The sequence below is a fragment of the Anomaloglossus baeobatrachus genome, chromosome 6, assembly GCF_048569485.1.
Source record: "Anomaloglossus baeobatrachus isolate aAnoBae1 chromosome 6, aAnoBae1.hap1, whole genome shotgun sequence".
In the NCBI taxonomy this organism is placed as follows: Eukaryota; Metazoa; Chordata; class Amphibia; order Anura; family Aromobatidae; genus Anomaloglossus; species Anomaloglossus baeobatrachus.
The window spans coordinates 12,971,142-12,991,403 of record NC_134358.1 but is presented as its reverse complement, the minus strand read 5'-3'; the positions used below and the strand labels follow the sequence as shown (position 1 = coordinate 12,991,403).

Sequence of the window (20,262 nt, the reverse complement as noted above, 5' to 3'; positions counted from 1 at the left end):
TTGACGAGATGCTGAACCTGGGGGTGATCCAGGCATCCAACAGCGCTTGGGCCTCGCCTGTAGTCCTCGTCCCTAAGAAGGACCGAACCACTCGGTTCTGCGTGGACTACAGGGGGCTCAATGCGGTCACGGTCGCCGATGCGTACCCAATGCCACGCATCGATGACCTGCTCGATCAGTTGGCCGGGGCTCAGTACCTGACCATCATGGACCTGAGCCGGGGATATTGGCAGATCCCCCTGACTCGCAAGGCCAGGGATTGCTCTGCCTTTATTACCCCATTTGGACTGTACGAGTCCACGGTGATGCCATTCGGGATGAGGAATGCCCCTGCCACTTTCCAGCGGATGGTCAACACCCTGCTCAAGGGACTTGAAGGGTACGCGGCCGCGTACCTGGATGACATTGCCGTCTTCAGTCCCACCTGGGAGGACCACCTAGAGCATCTAGCACAGGTGCTCAGGCGGATCCACCGGGCAGGTTTGACCATCAAGCCGGGAAAGTGTCAGCTGGCCATGAGCGAGGTCCAGTACCTCGGTCACCGGGTAGGTGGGGGAACGCTGAAGCCCGAGCCTGAGAAAGTGGAGGCCATCGCATCCTGGCCCACCCCCAGGACCAAGAAGCAGGTGATGTCCTTCTTGGGGACCGCTGGGTACTATAGGAGGTTTGTTCCATGCTATAGTAGCCTGGCAAAGTCCTTGACGGACCTCACCAAGAAGAAGCTGCCCTCTGCAGTCGATTGGACAGTGGACTGCGAGACAGCCTTCCGGGCCCTAAAAGACGCCCTGTCCAGCCCGCCCGTGCTACAGGCAGCCGACTTCACGCGGCCGTTTGTAGTACAGACCGACGCCAGTGACTTCGGCCTCGGTGCGGTGCTCAGCCAGGTGGACTCTGCGAGCCAAGAGCACCCAGTCTTGTACCTGAGCAGGAAGCTGTTACCAAGGGAAGTGGCCTATTCTACAATGGAGAAGGAGTGCCTGGCCATAGTGTGGGCCCTGCAGCGTCTGCAACCCTATCTATACGGGCGCCACTTCATCGTGGAGACGGACCACAATCCCCTCAGCTGGTTGCACACCGTCTCTGGGACGAATGGGCGATTGTTGCGATGGAGCCTTGCGCTCCAGCAATACGACTTCACCATTCGCCACAAAAGGGGCCGTGACCACGGTAACGCAGACGGGCTGTCCCGACAAGGAGAGGTCGCGGACGGGCGCACGGGGGAACACCGGAGTGTGCTGCCCCCTAGCGCCCTCAAAAGGGGGGAGGTGTGAGGCAAATCCTGGGATATGAAGATGAATTATGACTAGAAGTCATAATTGCTCTCATCACTCCCTGGCAGTGCCCCCCCCCCTCCCTTCTTGTTCTCAAATGTCCAGCATCTGTGAAGGTGTCACATCCCACTTACACCTCCAACAGCCATCTCCTCTGATATGGAGATGAGATGATGTGAGGACAATGGACCCAGGATGACTCCCTGCCGTCACCCTGTAACAAGAGTTGTATCTCATTAGCAAGGCTTGGAAGTAGCCAGACAGAACGACTCCAGTAAAAAATGGTTCATATCTCGCAAGCCATATCTCCGATAAATATGGCAACCATAAAAATGGTGTTTGCGCAGGCGGACGATGCTGGCACACCTTTTTTATGGAAGGGGGAGCTTGGGAAATACCCCAGGCGTGATATCAGCCATATGGGAACTCGTAGACAGGTCATGAGTCCCCTCGTTCTGTAGCTAAATTCATAACTGTCACAATGAGAGCATTGGCGTCTGCCTACGACGCTCCCAGGCAAAGTTATGGCCAATATCCCCTTTGCTGGATAATTCTGATCCATGCAGGGGGAGTGGCAGTGCTTCCCTGTGAGGTCACTAAGGTAGGAGGGGACCTGGATCTGCCCAGGTTGATAACCCTACTTCGGCCATTTTCCAGTGTTCTTCTGCTCGGGGGCCTGGTTGGGAAAGACCTGTGAGAGAGTTCCTGGAAACCTGGGTACAGCGCCCCCCTGTGGCCAGACGCAACAAGGTAACTGCTGGAACTGTGTATGCCTGTTTGTAACCCATGCTTTGATTGTAACTGTACTCTGACATAACTGTATATTCTGTAGATTCCCTATTGTATATATTGTAGTTTCTAGTGTGCTTTAGGCGATTAAATTATATAATTAATCTTGGGCTGTTCTGTTATCTCGATCTAGAATCCCACGTCTGTGTGTTCGGCTAATAGTTACCGTGAAGCGGTTGGTGGCAGCGAGTTGTGCCAAGGATTATTGTGGGGAGGCCAGTGAGATTCGGGAAGATATTATATATTCCGCCCGCGGAGGTCGGGGGAATATATACCTTACTCTCACCGGGGACCCTTCAATAATCGGCATAAGTAGTATAGCGGCCTCCTTTCTTATTGTCGGGCAATTCCATAATTGGCCTGACTATAAGAGGGGCGCTAGAGAGCGCGTCACGTGCTCTGTCTGTCGGTCGGGAGGTATAAAGGAGGGTTGACTCCTGCTTGTTACCCCCCGATCGTGACGTACTGGTAGCCAGCGCGGGGGATTTCGGAGTGACCCCCCCCGGTGGTTTGTGACAGGCCCATTCTACCAGAGCCGTGGGTGCGTCCTGGGCATTACGGCACCAGGCTACGGCTCAGCAGGTGTGCCAGGCGGCTACCTGGTCGAGTCTGCACACCTTCACCAAGCATTTTCAGGTGCATGCCTACGCTTAGGCGGATGCCAGCCTAAGTAGATGAGTCCTGCAGGCGGAGGTTGCCTCCATGTAGGGAAGGGCTGTTTTTTACAGTCCAAACTTGAGGTATTCATTTACCCACCCAGGGACTGCTTTTGGACGTCCCAATCGTCTGGGTCTCCCAATGGAGCGCCGAAGAAGAAGGGAATTTTGTTACTTACCGTAAATTCCTTTTCTTCTAGCTCCAATTGGGAGACCCAGCACCCGCCCCTGTTTCCTTCGGGATTTTTGGTTTGTTCGGGTACACATGTTGTTCATGTTGAATGGTTTCAGTTCTCCGATGTTCCTTCGGATTGAATTTGTTTAACCAGTTATTGGCTTTCCTCCTTCTTGCTTTTGCACTAAAACTGATCAGCCCGTGATCCCACGGGGGGTGTATAGCCAGAAGGGGAGGGGCCTTACACTTTTTAGTGTAATGCTTTGTGTGGCCTCCGGAGGCAGTAGCTATACACCCAATCGTCTGGGTCTCCCAATTGGAGCTAGAAGAAAAGGAATTTACGGTAAGTAACAAAATTCCCTTCTTTTCTTTTTTTCTCCATATTACCATATAGCCATTATCACTACCGCCCCCATCATCTCGTGTCTTGGTGTGTGACCGCTCCCAACCGATGATGGCAGGACGGTGCTGCAGAGTATTTCTGAGCTCAGGTGGAGACACAGAGCGCCTTTATTTAGTAGCTGGAGGCGACATTTTCCAGCGTCTTCCTCCCTCGCGTCCTCCGTCTATTATTTTTTTAAATCACTATAACATGTAATAGCACGGGGGAGCCGGCACGCCCTGATCCTGAGCTGCGTCTCAGACACACACCCGATCCCAGACACCGACTGATCCCAGAGAAGGTGCTGCAGACGTCTGACCCACAAGAATCTCACCTGGAGATCTGCGGCACAGGAGGCGTCTACTGCCCAGCGAGGATCTGACCCGGAGATCTGCGGCACAGGAGGCGTCTACTGCCCAGCGAGGATCTGACCTGGAGATCTGCGGCACAGGAGGCGTCTACTGCCCAGCGAGGATCTGACCCGGAGATCTGCATCACAGGAGGCGTCTACTGCCCAGCGAGGATCTGACACTGAGATCTCCGGCACAGGAGGCGTCTACTGCCCAGCGAGGATCTGACACGGAGATCTGCGGCACAGGAGGCGTCTACTGCCCAGCGAGGATCTGACCTGGAGATCTGCATCACAGGAGGCGTCTACTGCCCAGCGAGGATCTGACCCGGAGATCTGCGGCACAGGAAGCGTCTACTGCCCAGCGAGGATCTGACCCAGAGATCTCCGGCACAGGAGGCGTCTACTGCCCAGCGAGGATCTGACCCAGAGATCTCCGGTACAGGAGGCGTCTACTGCCCAGCGAGGATCTGACCTGGAGATCTGCGGCACAGGAGGCGTCTACTGCCCAGCGAGGATCTGACCTGGAGATCTGCGGCACAGGAGGCGTCTACTGCCCAGCGAGGATCTGACCCAGAGATCTCCGGCACAGGAGGTGTCTACTGCCCAGCGAGGATCTGACCTGGAGATCTGCGGCACAGGAGGCGTCTACTGCCCAGCGAGGATCTGACCTGGAGATGATGTAACTGGAGATTGCGGCACGTCTGTGGAGGAGGAGCTGGCACCACAGACAGTCAGATGCAGGCAGGTGGTCACTGAGGAGCTGCAAGTGGAGCGTCTACTCCAATACCAGCGTGTAATCCTATCACCATGATCTCTTATGATGGACAGCGGAGGAGAAAGGGGAGAGCGAGGAGAACCACGTACCCTCGCTCTGAGGAGTCCCCGTCCCGTCATTGCCAGCCGCTGGACAGGGTGGTGATGCTGTGTGAGGACCTACCCTCAGAAAATGGCTACAGCTCCCTGGAGGATGTGACTGGTGCTTGGGACCGGAACGGGACTGGTGCTTGGGACCGGAACGAGACTGGTGCTGGGGACTGGAACGGGACTGGTGCTGGGGACCGGAGAAGCACGTACCTGGGCTCGGTGTACTCCATCCGCTCCGAACTACTGCTGAAAGAAATGTACGCAGCCCTGACACGGTAAAATGTGGTCGGAGCAGACCCCCGGGGTGGGATGTGGGGACCGGAAATCAGACTGCAGGCGTCATGTGACATGAACCCTGCTGCCCCCTCCTGGCTGAAATGTTCAGGGGGATGTAATAATGTAGGGGGGTCAGGGGGTAATAATGTACGGGGGGAGGGTTAATGTACAGGGGGTAATACTGTATAGGGGGGTAAATATACAGGTGGAGTAATAAAGTAGAAGGGGGTAAGGGCGGCTAATAATGTACAGAGGGGGTTAATGTTTATTTACACGGAAATGTAATAATGTATTGGGGCACAATAATATTCGGGGGGTGTAATAATGTGAAGTATTGCTGAAACATCAGTAACAATACATATTCGGGTGTAGTGTAGTCTGAGTGTAATACTGCATCATGTGCAGAGTGTATAGCATATAATGTATACTGTATATGTCTGCGAGACGGTATAATGTGCAGAGTGTATAGCATATAATGTATACTGTATATGTCTGCGAGACGGTATAATGTGCAGAGTGTATAGCATATAATGTATACTGTATATGTCTGCGAGACGGTATAATGTGCAGAGTGTATAGCATATAATGTGTACTGTATATGTCTGTGAGACGGTATAATGTGCAGAGTGTATAGCATATAATGTGTACTGTATATGTCTGTGAGACGGTATAATGTGCAGAGTGTATAGCATATAATGTGTACTGTATATGTCTGTGAGACGGTATAATGTGCAGAGTGTATAGCATATAATGTGTACTGTATATGTCTGCGAGACGGTATAATGTGCAGAGTGTATAGCATATAATGTGTACTGTATATGTCTGTGAGACGGTATAATGTGCAGAGTGTATAGCATATAATGTGTACTGTATATGTCTGCGAGACGGTATAATGTGCAGAGTGTATAGCATATAATGTATACTGTATATGTCTGCGAGACGGTATAATGTGCAGAGTGTATAGCATATAATGTGTACTGTATATGTCTGCGAGACGGTATAATGTGCAGAGTGTATAGCATATAATGTGTACTGTATATGTCTGCGAGACGGTATAATGTGCAGAGTGTATAGCATATAATGTGTACTGTATATGTCTGTGAGACGGTATAATGTGCAGAGTGTATAGCATATAATGTGTACTGTATATGTCTGCGAGACGGTATAATGTGCAGAGTGTATAGCATATAATGTATACTGTATATGTCTGTGAGACGGTATAATGTGCAGAGTGTATAGCATATAATGTATGCTGTATATGTCTGCGAGACGGTATAATGTGCAGAGTGTATAGCATATAATGTATACTGTATATGTCTGTGAGACGGTATAATGTGCAGAGTGTATAGCATATAATGTATACTGTATATGTCTGCGAGACGGTATAATGTGCAGAGTGTATAGCATATAATGTGTACTGTATATGTCTGTGAGACGGTATAATGTGCAGAGTGTATAGCATATAATGTGTACTGTATATGTCTGTGAGACGGTATAATGTGCAGAGTGTATAGCATATAATGTGTACTGTATATGTCTGTGAGACGGTATAATGCGCAGAGTGTATGTGTAATACTGCATCATGTGCAGAGTGTATAGCATATAATGTGTACTGTATATGTCTGCGAGACGGTATAATGTGCAGAGTGTATAGCATATAATGTATACTGTATATGTCTGCGAGACGGTATAATGTGCAGAGTGTATAGCATATAATGTGTACTGTATATGTCTGTGAGACGGTATAATGTGCAGAGTGTATGTGTAATACTGCACCATGTGCAGAGTGTATAGCATATAATGTATACTGTATATGTCTGTGAGACGGTATAATGTGCAGAGTGTATGTGTAATACTGCACCATGTGCAGAGTGTATAGCATATAATGTATACTGTATATGTCTGCGAGACGGTATAATGTGCAGAGTGTATAGCATATAATGTGTACTGTATATGTCTGTGAGACGGTATAATGTGCAGAGTGTATAGCATATAATGTGTACTGTATATGTCTGTGAGACGGTATAATGTGCAGAGTGTATAGCATATAATGTATACTGTATATGTCTGTGAGACGGTATAATGTGCAGAGTGTATAGCATATAATGTATACTGTATATGTCTGTGAGACGGTATAATGTGCAGAGTGTATGTGTAATACTGCATCATGTGCAGAGTGTATAGCATATAATGTATACTGTATATGTCTGCGAGACGGTATAATGTGCAGAGTGTATAGCATATAATGTGTACTGTATATGTCTGTGAGACGGTATAATGTGCAGAGTGTATAGCATATAATGTATACTGTATATGTCTGTGAGACGGTATAATGTGCAGAGTGTATGTGTAATACTGCACCATGTGCAGAGTGTATAGCATATAATGTATACTGTATATGTCTGCGAGACGGTATAATGTGCAGAGTGTATAGCATATAATGTATACTGTATATGTCTGTGAGACGGTATAATGTGCAGAGTGTATAGCATATAATGTATACTGTATATGTCTGTGAGACGGTATAATGTGCAGAGTGTATGTGTAATACTGCATCATGTGCAGAGTGTATAGCATATAATGTATACTATATATGTCTGCGAGACGGTATAATGTGCAGAGTGTATAGCATATAATGTGTACTGTATATGTCTGTGAGACGGTATAATGTGCAGAGTGTATAGCATATAATGTATACTGTATATGTCTGTGAGACGGTATAATGTGCAGAGTGTATGTGTAATACTGCATCATGTGCAGAGTGTATAGCATATAATGTGTACTGTATATGTCTGTGAGACGGTATAATGTGCAGAGTGTATAGCATATAATGTATACTGTATATGTCTGTGAGACGGTATAATGTGCAGAGTGTATGTGTAATACTGCATCATGTGCAGAGTGTATAGCATATAATGTATACTGTATATGTCTGCGAGACGGTATAATGTGCAGAGTGTATAGCATATAATGTATACTGTATATGTCTGCGAGACGGTATAATGTGCAGAGTGTATAGCATATAATGTGTACTGTATATGTCTGTGAGACGGTATAATGTGCAGAGTGTATAGCATATAATGTATACTGTATATGTCTGTGAGACGGTATAATGTGCAGAGTGTATGTGTAATACTGCATCATGTGCAGAGTGTATAGCATATAATGTATACTGTATATGTCTGCGAGACGGTATAATGTGCAGAGTGTATAGCATATAATGTATGCTGTATATGTCTGCGAGACGGTATAATGTGCAGAGTGTATAGCATATAATGTATACTGTATATGTCTGCGAGACGGTATAATGTGCAGAGTGTATAGCATATAATGTGTACTGTATATGTCTGTGAGACGGTATAATGTGCAGAGTGTATAGCATATAATGTGTACTGTATATGTCTGCGAGACGGTATAATGTGCAGAGTGTATGTGTAATACTGCACCATGTGCATAGTGTATAGCATATAATGTATACTGTATATGTCTGTGAGACGGTATAATGTGCAGAGTGTATAGCATATAATGTATGCTGTATATGTCTGCGAGACGGTATAATGCGCGGTGTGTGAGTGTAATGACGTATAACGTGCAGCATATGTGTATACCACGTAGTGCGGTATATAATGCTTTACAGGGTGTGACTGTGTATAGGTGTCATTATATTCGGTGCAGGGTGTGGGAGCATCGTATTACAGCCGTAGAGTGTGGCGCCTGCAGCCAGATGATATCTCACAAATTCATGTCACAGATTTTACATTATACCCCAGCACCGCACAGGGAGGAAAAAAACAATAAAGAATGGGGAAGGAGGATATGATGTATCATCTGCCCCCATCCTGTATGACGAATCATTTCTTTCTAAAATGTCATGTATGATATGTCACATCCTCCCCCATCCTGTATGATATATCAGATCCTCCTGCTCATCCTGTATGATATATCAGATCCTCCTGTATGATATATCAGATCCTCCTGCTCATCCTGTATGATATATCAGATCCTCCTGTATGATATATCAGATCCTCCTGCTCATCCTGTATGATATATCAGATCCTCCTGTATGATATATCAGATCCTCCTGCTCATCCTGTATGATATATCAGATCCTCCTGTATGATATATCAGATCCTCCTGTATGATATATCAGATCCTCCTCCCTCATCCTGTATGATATATCAGATCCTCCTCCCTCATCCTGTATGATATATCAGATCCTCCTCCCTCATCCTGTATGATATATCAGATCCTCCTCCCTCATCCTGTGTGATATATCACATCCTCCCCCCATCCTGTATGATATATCAGATCCTCCTCCCTCATCCTGTGTGATATATCACATCCTCCCCCTCATCCTGTATGATATATCAGATCCTCCTGCTCATCCTGTATGATATATCAGATCCTCCTGCTCCTCCTGTATGATATATCAGATTCTCCTGCTCCTCCTGTATGATATATCAGATCCTCTTCCCTCATCCTGTATGATATATCAGATCCTCCTCCCTCATCCTGTATGATATATCAGATCCCCCTGCTCCTCCTGTATGATATATCAGATCCTCCTGCTCCTCCTGTATGATATATCAGATCCTCCTGCTCCTCCTGTATGATATATCAGATCCTCCTGCTCCTCCTGTATGATATATCAGATCCTCCTGCTCATCCTGTATGATATATCAGATCCTCCTGCTCCTCCTGTATGATATATCAGATCCTCCTGCTCCTCCTGTATGATATATCAGATCCTCCTGTATGATATATCAGATCCTCCTGCTCCTCCTGTATGATATATCAGATCCTCCTCCCTCATCCTGTATGATATATCAGATCCTCCTGCTCCTCCTGTATGATATATCAGATCCTCCTGTATGATATATCAGATCCTCCTGCTCCTCCTGTATGATATATCAGATCCTCCTGCTCCTCCTGTATGATATATCAGATCCTCCTGCTCCTCCTGTATGATATATCAGATCCTCCTGCTCCTCCTGTATGATATATCAGATCCTCCTGCTCCTCCTGTATGATATATCAGATCCCCCTGCTCATCCTATGTGATATATCACATCCTCCCCCTCATCATGTATGATATATCAGATCCTCCTGCTCATCCTGTATGATATATCAGATCCCCCTGCTCATCCTATGTGATATATCACATCCTCCCCCTCATCATGTATGATATATCAGATCCTCCTGCTCCTCCTGTATGATATATCAGATCCTCCTGCTCATCCTGTATGATATATCAGATCCTCCTGCTCATCCTGTATGATATATCAGATCCTCCTCCCTCATCCTGTATGATATATCAGATCCTCCTGCTCATCCTGTATGATATATCAGATCCTCCTGTATGATATATCAGATCCTCCTGCTCCTCCTGTATGATATATCAGATCCTCCTGCTCCTCCTGTATGATATATCAGATCCTCCTGCTCCTCCTGTATGATATATCAGATCCTCCTGCTCATCCTGTATGATATATCAGATCCTCCTGCTCATCCTGTATGATATATCAGATCCTCCTGCTCATCCTGTATGATATATCAGATCCTCCTGCTCCTCCTGTATGATATATCAGATCCTCCTCCCTCCTCCTGTATGATATATCAGATCCTCCTCCCTCATCCTGTATGATATATCAGATCCTCCTCCCTCATCCAATATGATATATCATACAGGATGAGGGACGAGGATCTGATATATCATGAGAAAAGAGGATATGATATGACATACAGAATGAGGTAGGAGGATATATTATCCTCTGATGTCATGTAGGATATGCCATATCCTTCTTTCTCATCCTGCATCATATGGCATATCATACAGGACGTGGAAGAAGGATATGACATATACAGGGCAAGGGGGGATATATCTCATACAGAATGAGGAAGCAGGATTTGGCATATCATACAGAACATGAGAGAAGGATATGACATACACTGGAGGAGGATATGGTATATCATACAGAATGAGGGTAGAGGATATGACATCACACAAGTCGTGAGCAGAAGATATGACATGCTATGTCCACTTCTCTCATTTTGTGTGATCTTATACAGGACTAGGGTGGAGGATATGGCATGTCGTAGAGGATGTGGGAGGAGGATATGACATATACAACGAGGGAAAAAGATATTGCATATACAGGACGAAGGAGGAAGATATTGCATATACAGGGCGAGGGATGATATAATACTGTATATCATACAAGATGATATGGCATATCATACAGGACGCAGTAGGGGATTATGACATATCATACAGCAGGCGGATATCGCATATCATACAGGACCAGAGCGGAGGATCTGACAACATACAGGACGAAGGAGAAGGATATGGCACATCATAAAGAACTAGGGATGAAGATGGGGCATATCATACAGGACGAGGGAGTAGCATACGATATAACATAAGTGGAGAGAGGAAGATATAGTACATCATACAGGACGAGGGAGGAGGATATGACATATACAGGACGAGGGAGGAGGATATGACATATACAGGATGAGGGAGGAGGATATGACATATACAGAATGAGGGAGGAGGATATGGCATATCATACACTACTAGGGAGGAGAATATGGCACATCATACAGGATGAGGGATGAGGATATGACCTATACAGGATGAGGGAGGAGGATATGGCACATCATACACTACTAGGGAGGAGAATATGGCATATCATACAGGATGAGGGAGGAGGATATGACATATCATACAGCATCAGAAAGGAGAATATGATGTATCATATAGGATGAGAGATGAGGATATGACATATCATACACTACTAGTGAGGAGAATATGGCATATCATACAGGATGAGGGAGGAGGATATGACATATCATACAGCATCAGAAAGGAGAATATGATGTATTATATAGGGTGAGGGAGGAGAATATGGAATAATACAGCACGCGGGAGGAGGATATGACATATCATGCAGGGCGAGGGAAGAGAATATCAAATACTGTATATCACACAGGATGGCTGGAGCAGTGCATGCTGGGAGTCTTGGACAGTGGCGTGTGAAATAACTAGAGATGTCATGATGGCTACAGTGTATTGTGCAGGAGTATAGGGAGGAATATAATGGGGTCCTACATAGCGGGGAGACCCCAGGACAGGGTATATTCTGCATATTTTGGGTCTAGGCATGGCAGATCCTGATTTGTCGCTTGTGACTGAGATCTGCATGGGCCTGTATAGATCAGTAGATCACCAGATTCCCGCTTCTAGCACTTCATGCAGCCCCTGACGTCTGCCTCGTTATAATCGCCTGCTCCTCTCCACAGGCCGATGCTCATCGACATGAACCGAGTCTACCGGCAGCCCAACCTCGAGAACCTGGACCAGGCGTTCACCGTGGCAGAGCGGGAGCTCGGGGTCACCAGACTCCTGGATCCAGAGGGTACGGCCCATCCCCAGCCCACCCCAGACACAACCCATGATCTGATTTCACTCCTGCGGTATATACTGTGTATGTGCACAGTGGTGATCTCACTCCTGCGGTATATACTGTGTATGTGCACAGTGGTGATGTCACTCCTGCGGTATATACTGTGTATGTGCACAGTGGTGATGTCACTCCTGCGGTATATACTGTGTATGTGCACAGTGGTGATGTCACTCCTGCGGTATATACTGTGTATGTGCACAGTGGTGATGTCACTCCTGCGGTATATACTGTGTATGTGCACAGTGGTGATGTCACTCCTGCGGTATATACTGTGTATGTGCACAGTGGTGATGTCACTCCTGTGGTATATACTGTGTATGTGCACAGTGGTGATGTCACTCCTGCGGTATATACTGTGTATGTGCACAGTGGTGATGTCACTCCTGCGGTATATACTGTGTATGTGCACAGTGGTGATGTCACTCCTGCGGTATATACTGTGTATGTGCACAGTGGTGATCTCACTCCTGCGGTATATACTGTGTATGTGCACAGTGGTGATGTCACTCCTGCGGTATATACTGTGTATGTGCACAGTGGTGATGTCACTCCTGCAGTATATACTGTGTATGTGCACAGTGGTGATCTCACTCCTGCGGTATATACTGTGTATGTGCACAGTGGTGATGTCACTCCTGCGGTATATACTGTGTATGTGCACAGTGGTGATGTCACTCCTGCAGTATATACTGTGTATGTGCACAGTGGTGATGTCACTCCTGCAGTATATACTGTGTATGTGCACAGTGGTGATGTGACTCCTGCGGTATATACTGTGTATGTGCACAGTGGTGATGTGACTCCTGCGGTATATACTGTGTATGTGCACAGTGGTGATGTCACTCCTGCGGTATATACTGTGTATGTGCACAGTGGTGATGTCACTCCTGCGGTATATACTGTGTATGTGCACAGTGGTGATGTGACTCCTGCGGTATATACTGTGTATGTGCACAGTGGTGATGTCACTCCTGCGGTATATACTGTGTATGTGCACAGTGGTGATGTCACTCCTGCGGTATATACTGTGTATGTGCACAGTGGTGATGTCACTCCTGCGGTGTATACTGTGTATGTGCACAGTGGTGATCTCACTCCTGCGGTGTATACTGTGTATGTGCACAGTGGTGATCTCACTCCTGCGGTATATACTGTGTATGTGCACAGTGGTGATGTCACTCCTGCAGTATATACTGTGTATGTGCACAGTGGTGATGTCACTCCTGCGGTGTATACTGTGTATGTGCACAGTGGTGATCTCACTCCTGCGGTATATACTGTGTATGTGCACAGTGGTGATCTCACTCCTGCGGTATATACTGTGTATGTGCACAGTGGTGATCTCACTCCTGCGGTATATACTGTGTATGTGCACAGTGGTGATGTCACTCCTGCAGTATATACTGTGTATGTGCACAGTGGTGATGTCACTCCTGCGGTATATACTGTGTATGTGCACAGTGGTGATGTCACTCCTGCAGTATATACTGTGTATGTGCACAGTGGTGATGTCACTCCTGCAGTATATACTGTGTATGTGCACAGTGGTGATCTCACTCCTGCGGTATATACTGTGTATGTGCACAGTGGTGATGTCACTCCTGCGGTGTATACTGTGTATGTGCACAGTGGTGATGTCACTCCTGCAGTATATACTGTGTATATGCACAGTGGTGATGTCACTCCTGCGGTATATACTGTGTATATGCACAGTGGTGATGTCACTCCTGCAGTATATACTGTGTATGTGCACAGTGGTGATGTCACTCCTGCGGTATATACTGTGTATGTGCACAGTGGTGATGTCACTCCTGCAGTATATACTGTGTATGTGCACAGTGGTGATGTCACTCCTGCGGTATATACTGTGTATGTGCACAGTGGTGATGTCACTCCTGCAGTATATACTGTGTATGTGCACAGTGGTGATGTCACTCCTGTGGTATATACTGTGTATGTGCACAGTGGTGATCTCACTCCTGCGGTATATACTGTGTATGTGCACAGTGGTGATGTCACTCCTGCGGTATATACTGTGTATGTGCACAGTGGTGATGTCACTCCTGCGGTGTATACTGTGTATGTGCACAGTGGTGATGTCACTCCTGCGGGATATACTGTGTATGTGCACAGTGGTGATGTCACTCCTGCGGTATATACTGTGTATGTGCACAGTGGTGATGTCACTCCTGCGGTGTATACTGTGTATGTGCACAGTGGTGATCTCACTCCTGCGGTATATACTGTGTATGTGCACAGTGGTGATCTCACTCCTGCGGTATATACTGTGTATGTGCACAGTGGTGATGTCACTCCTGCGGTATATACTGTGTATGTGCACAGTGGTGATGTCACTCCTGCAGTATATACTGTGTGTGTGTACAGTGGTGATGTCACTCCTGCAGTATATACTGTGTATTTGCACAGTGGTGATGTCACTCCTGTGGTATATACTGTGTATTTGCACAGTGGTGATGTCACTCCTGCGGTATATACTGTGTATATGCACAGTGGTGATGTCACTCCTGTGGTATATACTGTGTATATGCACAGTGGTGGTGTCACTCCTGTGGTATATACTGTGTATGTGCACAGTGGTGATGTGACTCCTGCAGTATATACTGTGTATGTGCACAGTGGTGATGTCACTCCTGCGGTATATACTGTGTATGTGCACAGTGCTAATGTCACTCCGGCAGTATATACTGTGTATGTGCACAGTGGTGATGTCACTCCTGCGGTATATACTGTGTATGTGCACAGTGGTGATGTCACTCCTGCGGTATATACTGTGTATGTGCACAGTGGTGATGTCACTCCTGCGGTATATACTGTGTATGTGCACAGTGGTGATGTCACTCCTGCGGTATATACTGTGTATGTGCACAGTGGTGATGTCACTCCTGCGGTGTATACTGTGTATGTGCACAGTGGTGATGTCACTCCTGCGGGATATACTGTGTATGTGCACAGTGGTGATCTAACTCCTGCGGTATATACTGTGTATGTGCACAGTGGTGATGTCACTCCTGCAGTATATACTGTGTGTGTGTACAGTGGTGATGTCACTCCTGCAGTATATACTGTGTATTTGCACAGTGGTGATGTCACTCCTGTGGTATATACTGTGTATTTGCACAGTGGTGATGTCACTCCTGCGGTATATACTGTGTATATGCACAGTGGTGATGTCACTCCTGTGGTATATACTGTGTATGTGCACAGTGGTGGTGTCACTCCTGTGGTATATACTGTGTATGTGCACAGTGGTGATGTCACTCCTGCGGTATATACTGTGTATGTGCACAGTGCTAATGTCACTCCGGCAGTATATACTGTGTATGTGCACAGTGGTGATGTCACTCCTGCGGTATATACTGTGTATGTGCACAGTGGTGATGTCACTCCTGCGGTATATACTGTGTATGTGCACAGTGGTGATGTCACTCCTGTGGTATATACTGTGTATGTGCACAGTGGTGATGTCACTCCTGTGGTATATACTGTGTATGTGCACAGTGGTGATGTCACTCCTGCAGTATATACTGTGTATGTGCACAGTGGTGGTGTCACTCCTGTGGTATATACTGTGTATGTGCACAGTGGTGATGTCACTCCTGCAGTATATACTGTGTATGTGCACAGTGGTGATGTCACTCCTGCAGTATATACTGTGTATGTGCACAGTGGTGATGTCACTCCTGCAGTATATACTGTGTATGTGCACAGTGGTGATGTCACTCCTGCAGTATATACTGTGTATGTGCACAGTGGTGATGTCACTCCTGCAGTATATACTGTGTATGTGCACAGTGGTGATGTCACTCCTGCAGTATATACTGTGTATGTGCACAGTGGTGATGTCACTCCTGCGGTATATACTGTGTATGTGCACAGTGGTGATGTCACTCCTGCAGTATATACTGTGTATGTGCACAGTGGTGATGTCACTCCTGCGGTATATACTGTGTATGTGCACAGTGGTGATGTCACTCCTGCGGTATATACTGTGTATGTGCACAATGGTGGTGTCACTCCTGTGGTATATACTGTGTATGTGCACAGTGGTGATGTCACTCCTGCAGTATATACTGTGTATGTGCACAGTGGTGATGTCACTCCTGCGGTATATACTGTGTATGTGCACAGTGGTGATGTCACTCCTGTGGTATATACTGTGTATGTGCACAGTGGTGATGTCACTCCTGCAGTATATACTGTGTATGTGCACAGTGGTGATGTCACTCCTGCAGTATATATTGTGTATATGCACAGTGGTGATGTCACTCCTGCGGTATATACTGTGTATATGCACAGTGGTGATGTCACTCCTGCGGTATATACTGTGTATATGCACAGTGGTGATGTCACTCCTGTGGTATATACTGTGTATGTGCACAGTGGTGATGTCACTCCTGCAGTATATACTGTGTATGTGCACAGTGCTGATGTCACTCTTGTGGTATATACTGTGTATGTGCACAGTGGTGATGTCACTCCTGCGGTATATACTGTGTATGTGCACAGTGCTGATGTCACTCTTGTGGTATATACTGTGTATGTGCACAGTGGTGATGTCACTCTTGTGGTATATACTGTGTATGTGCACAGTGGTGATGTCACTCTTGTGGTATATACTGTGTATTGGACAGTGGTGATGTCACTCCTGCAGTATATACCGCAGATGTGCACAGTGGTGATGTCACTCCTGCGGTATATACTGTGTATGTGCACAGTGCTGATGTCACTCTTGTGGTATATACTGTGTATGTGCACAGTGGTGATGTCACTCTTGTGGTATATACTGTGTATGTGGACAGTGGTGATGTCACTCCTGCAGTATATACTGTGTATGTGCACAGTGGTGATGTCACTCCTGCGGTATATACTGTGTATGTGCACAGTGGTGATGTCACTCTTGTGGTATATACTGTGTATGTGCACAGTGGTGATGTCACTCTTGTGGTATATACTGTGTATTGGACAGTGGTGATGTCACTCCTGCAGTATATACTGTGTATGTGCACAGTGGTGATGTCACTCCTGCGGTATATACTGTGTATGTGCACAGTGCTGATGTCACTCTTGTGGTATATATACTGTGTATGTGCACAGTGGTGATGTCACTCCTGCGGTATATACTGTGTATGTGCACAGTGGTGATGTCACGCCTGCAGTATATACTGTGTATGTGCACAGTGGTGATGTCACTCTTGCAGTATATACTGTGTATGTGCACAGTGGTGATGTCACTCCTGTGGTATATACTGTGTATGTGCACAGTGGTGATGTCACTCTTGCAGTATATACTGTGTATGTGCACAGTGGTGATGTCACTCCTGCGGGATATACTGTGTATGTGCACAGTGGTGATGTCACTCCTGCGGTATATACTGTGTATGTGCACAGTGGTGATGTCACTCCTGCGGTATATACTGTGTATGTGCACAGTGGTGATGTCACTCCTGCAGTATATACTGTGTGTGTGTACAGTGGTGATGTCACTCCTGCAGTATATACTGTGTATTTGCACAGTGGTGATGTCACTCCTGTGGTATATACTGTGTATTTGCACAGTGGTGATGTCACTCCTGTGGTATATACTGTGTATGTGCACAGTGGTGATGTCACTCCTGCAGTATATACTGTGTATGTGCACAGTGGTGATGTCACTCCTGCAGTATATACTGTGTATGTGCACAGTGATGATCTCACTCCTGCAGTATATACTGTGTATGTGCACAGTGGTGATGTCACTCCTGCAGTATATACTGTGTATGTGCACAGTGGTGATGTCACTCCTGCAGTATATACTGTGTATGTGCACAGTGATGATCTCACTCCTGCAGTATATACTGTGTATGTGCACAGTGGTGATGTCACTCCTGCAGTATATACTGTGTATTTGCACAGTGGTGATGTCACTCCTGCGGTATATACTGTGTATGTGCACAGTGGTGATGTGACTCCTGCAGTATATACTGTGTATGTGCACAGTGGTGATGTCACTCCTGCGGTATATACTGTGTATGTGCACAGTGGTGATGTCACTCCTGCGGTATATACTGTGTATGTGCACAGTGGTGATGTCACTCCTGCAGTATATACTGTGTATGTGCACAGTGGTGATGTCACTCCTGCGGTATATACTGTGTATGTGCACAGTGGTGATCTAACTCCTGCGGTATATACTGTGTATGTGCACAGTGGTGATGTCACTCCTGCAGTATATACTGTGTGTGTGTACAGTGGTGATGTCACTCCTGCAGTATATACTGTGTATGTGCACAGTGGTGATGTCACTCCTGCAGTATATACTGTGTATATGCACAGTGGTGATGTCACTCCTGCAGTATATACTGTGTATTTGCACAGTGGTGATGTCACTCCTGCAGTATATACTGTGTATTTGCACAGTGGTGATGTCACTCCTGTGGTATATACTGTGTATGTGCACAGTGGTGATGTCACTCCTGCAGTATATACTGTGTATGTGCACAGTGGTGATGTCACTCCTGCAGTATATACTGTGTATGTGCACAGTGATGATCTCACTCCTGCAGTATATACTGTGTATGTGCACAGTGGTGATGTCACTCCTGCAGTATATACTGTGTATTTGCACAGTGGTGATGTCACTCCTGCGGTATATACTGTGTATGTGCACAGTGGTGATGTCACTCCTGCGGTATATACTGTGTATGTGCACAGTGGTGATGTCACTCTTGTGGTATATACTGTGTATGTGCACAGTGGTGATGTCACTCCTGCAGTATATACTGTGTATGTGCACAGTGGTGATGTCACTCTTGCGGTATATACTGTGTATGTGCACAGTGGTGATGTCACTCTTGCGGTATATACTGTGTATGTGCACAGTGGTGATGTCACTCTTGCGGTATATACTGTGTATTTGCACAGTGGTGATGTCACTCTTGCGGTATATACTGTGTATGTGCACAGTGGTGATGTCACTCTTGCGGTATATACTGTGTATGTGCACAGTGGTGATGTCACTCCTGCGGTATATACTGTGTATGTGCACAGTGGTGATGTCACTCCTGCGGTATATACTGTGTATGTGCACAGTGGTGATGTCACTCCTGCGGTATATACTGTGTATGTGCACAGTGGTGATCTCACTCCTGTGGTATATACTGTGTATGTGCACAGTGGTGATGTCACTCCTGCAGTATATACTGTGTATGTGCACAGTGGTGATGTCACTCCTGCAGTATATACTGTGTATGTGCACAGTGGTGATGTCACTCTTGCAGTATATACTGTGTATGTGCACAGTGGTGATGTCACTCCTGCGGTATATACTGTGTATGTGCACAGTGGTGATGTCACTCCTGCAGTATATACTGTGTATGTGCACAGTGGTGATGTCACTCCTGCAGTATATACTGTGTATGTGCACAGTGGTGATGTCACTCTTGCAGTATATACTGTGTATGTGCACAGTGGTGATGTCACTCCTGCGGTATATACTGTGTATGTGCACAGTGGTGATGTCACTCTTGCGGTATATACTGTGTATGTGCACAGTGGTGATGTCACTCTTGTGGTATATACTGTGTATGTGCACAGTGGTGATGTCACTCCTGCAGTATATACTGTGTATGTGCACAGTGGTGATGTCACTCTTGCGGTATATACTGTGTATGTGCACAGTAGTGATGTCACTCTTGCGGTATATACTGTGTATGTGCACAGTGGTGATGTCACTCTTGTGGTATATACTGTGTATTTGCACAGTGGTGATGTCACTCTTGCGGTATATACTGTGTATGTGCACAGTGGTGATGTCACTTCTGACAGATCGTGTGTTCCTCCTGTAGATGTGGACGTTCCGCAGCCGGATGAGAAATCCATCATCACCTACGTATCGTCTCTTTATGATGCTATGCCGCGGGTCCCTGACGTACAGGACGGAGTAAGAGCCAATGTAAGTAGCCGGGGATCGGGTGGATCGGCAGCCGGGGATCGGGGGCATCGGCAGCCGGGGATCGGGGGCATCGGCAGCCG

The 20,262-nt window shown here is 46.6% G+C and overlaps 1 protein-coding gene across 24 annotated transcripts in view; it reads left to right on the top strand.

Annotated features, from left to right (window-relative positions):
- The window catches only part of PLEC (plectin), a 335,144-nt gene that overhangs the window by 277,912 nt on the left and 36,970 nt on the right, over positions 1-20,262 (top strand). For all 24 annotated transcript variants that reach the window (XM_075352742.1, XM_075352743.1, XM_075352741.1 and 21 more), the window contains 2 exons: positions 12,068-12,183; positions 20,076-20,182. In XM_075352742.1, coding sequence (XP_075208857.1) covers positions 12,068-12,183; positions 20,076-20,182 — 223 coding nt within the window. The remainder of the gene's footprint in view (positions 1-12,067; positions 12,184-20,075; positions 20,183-20,262) is intronic.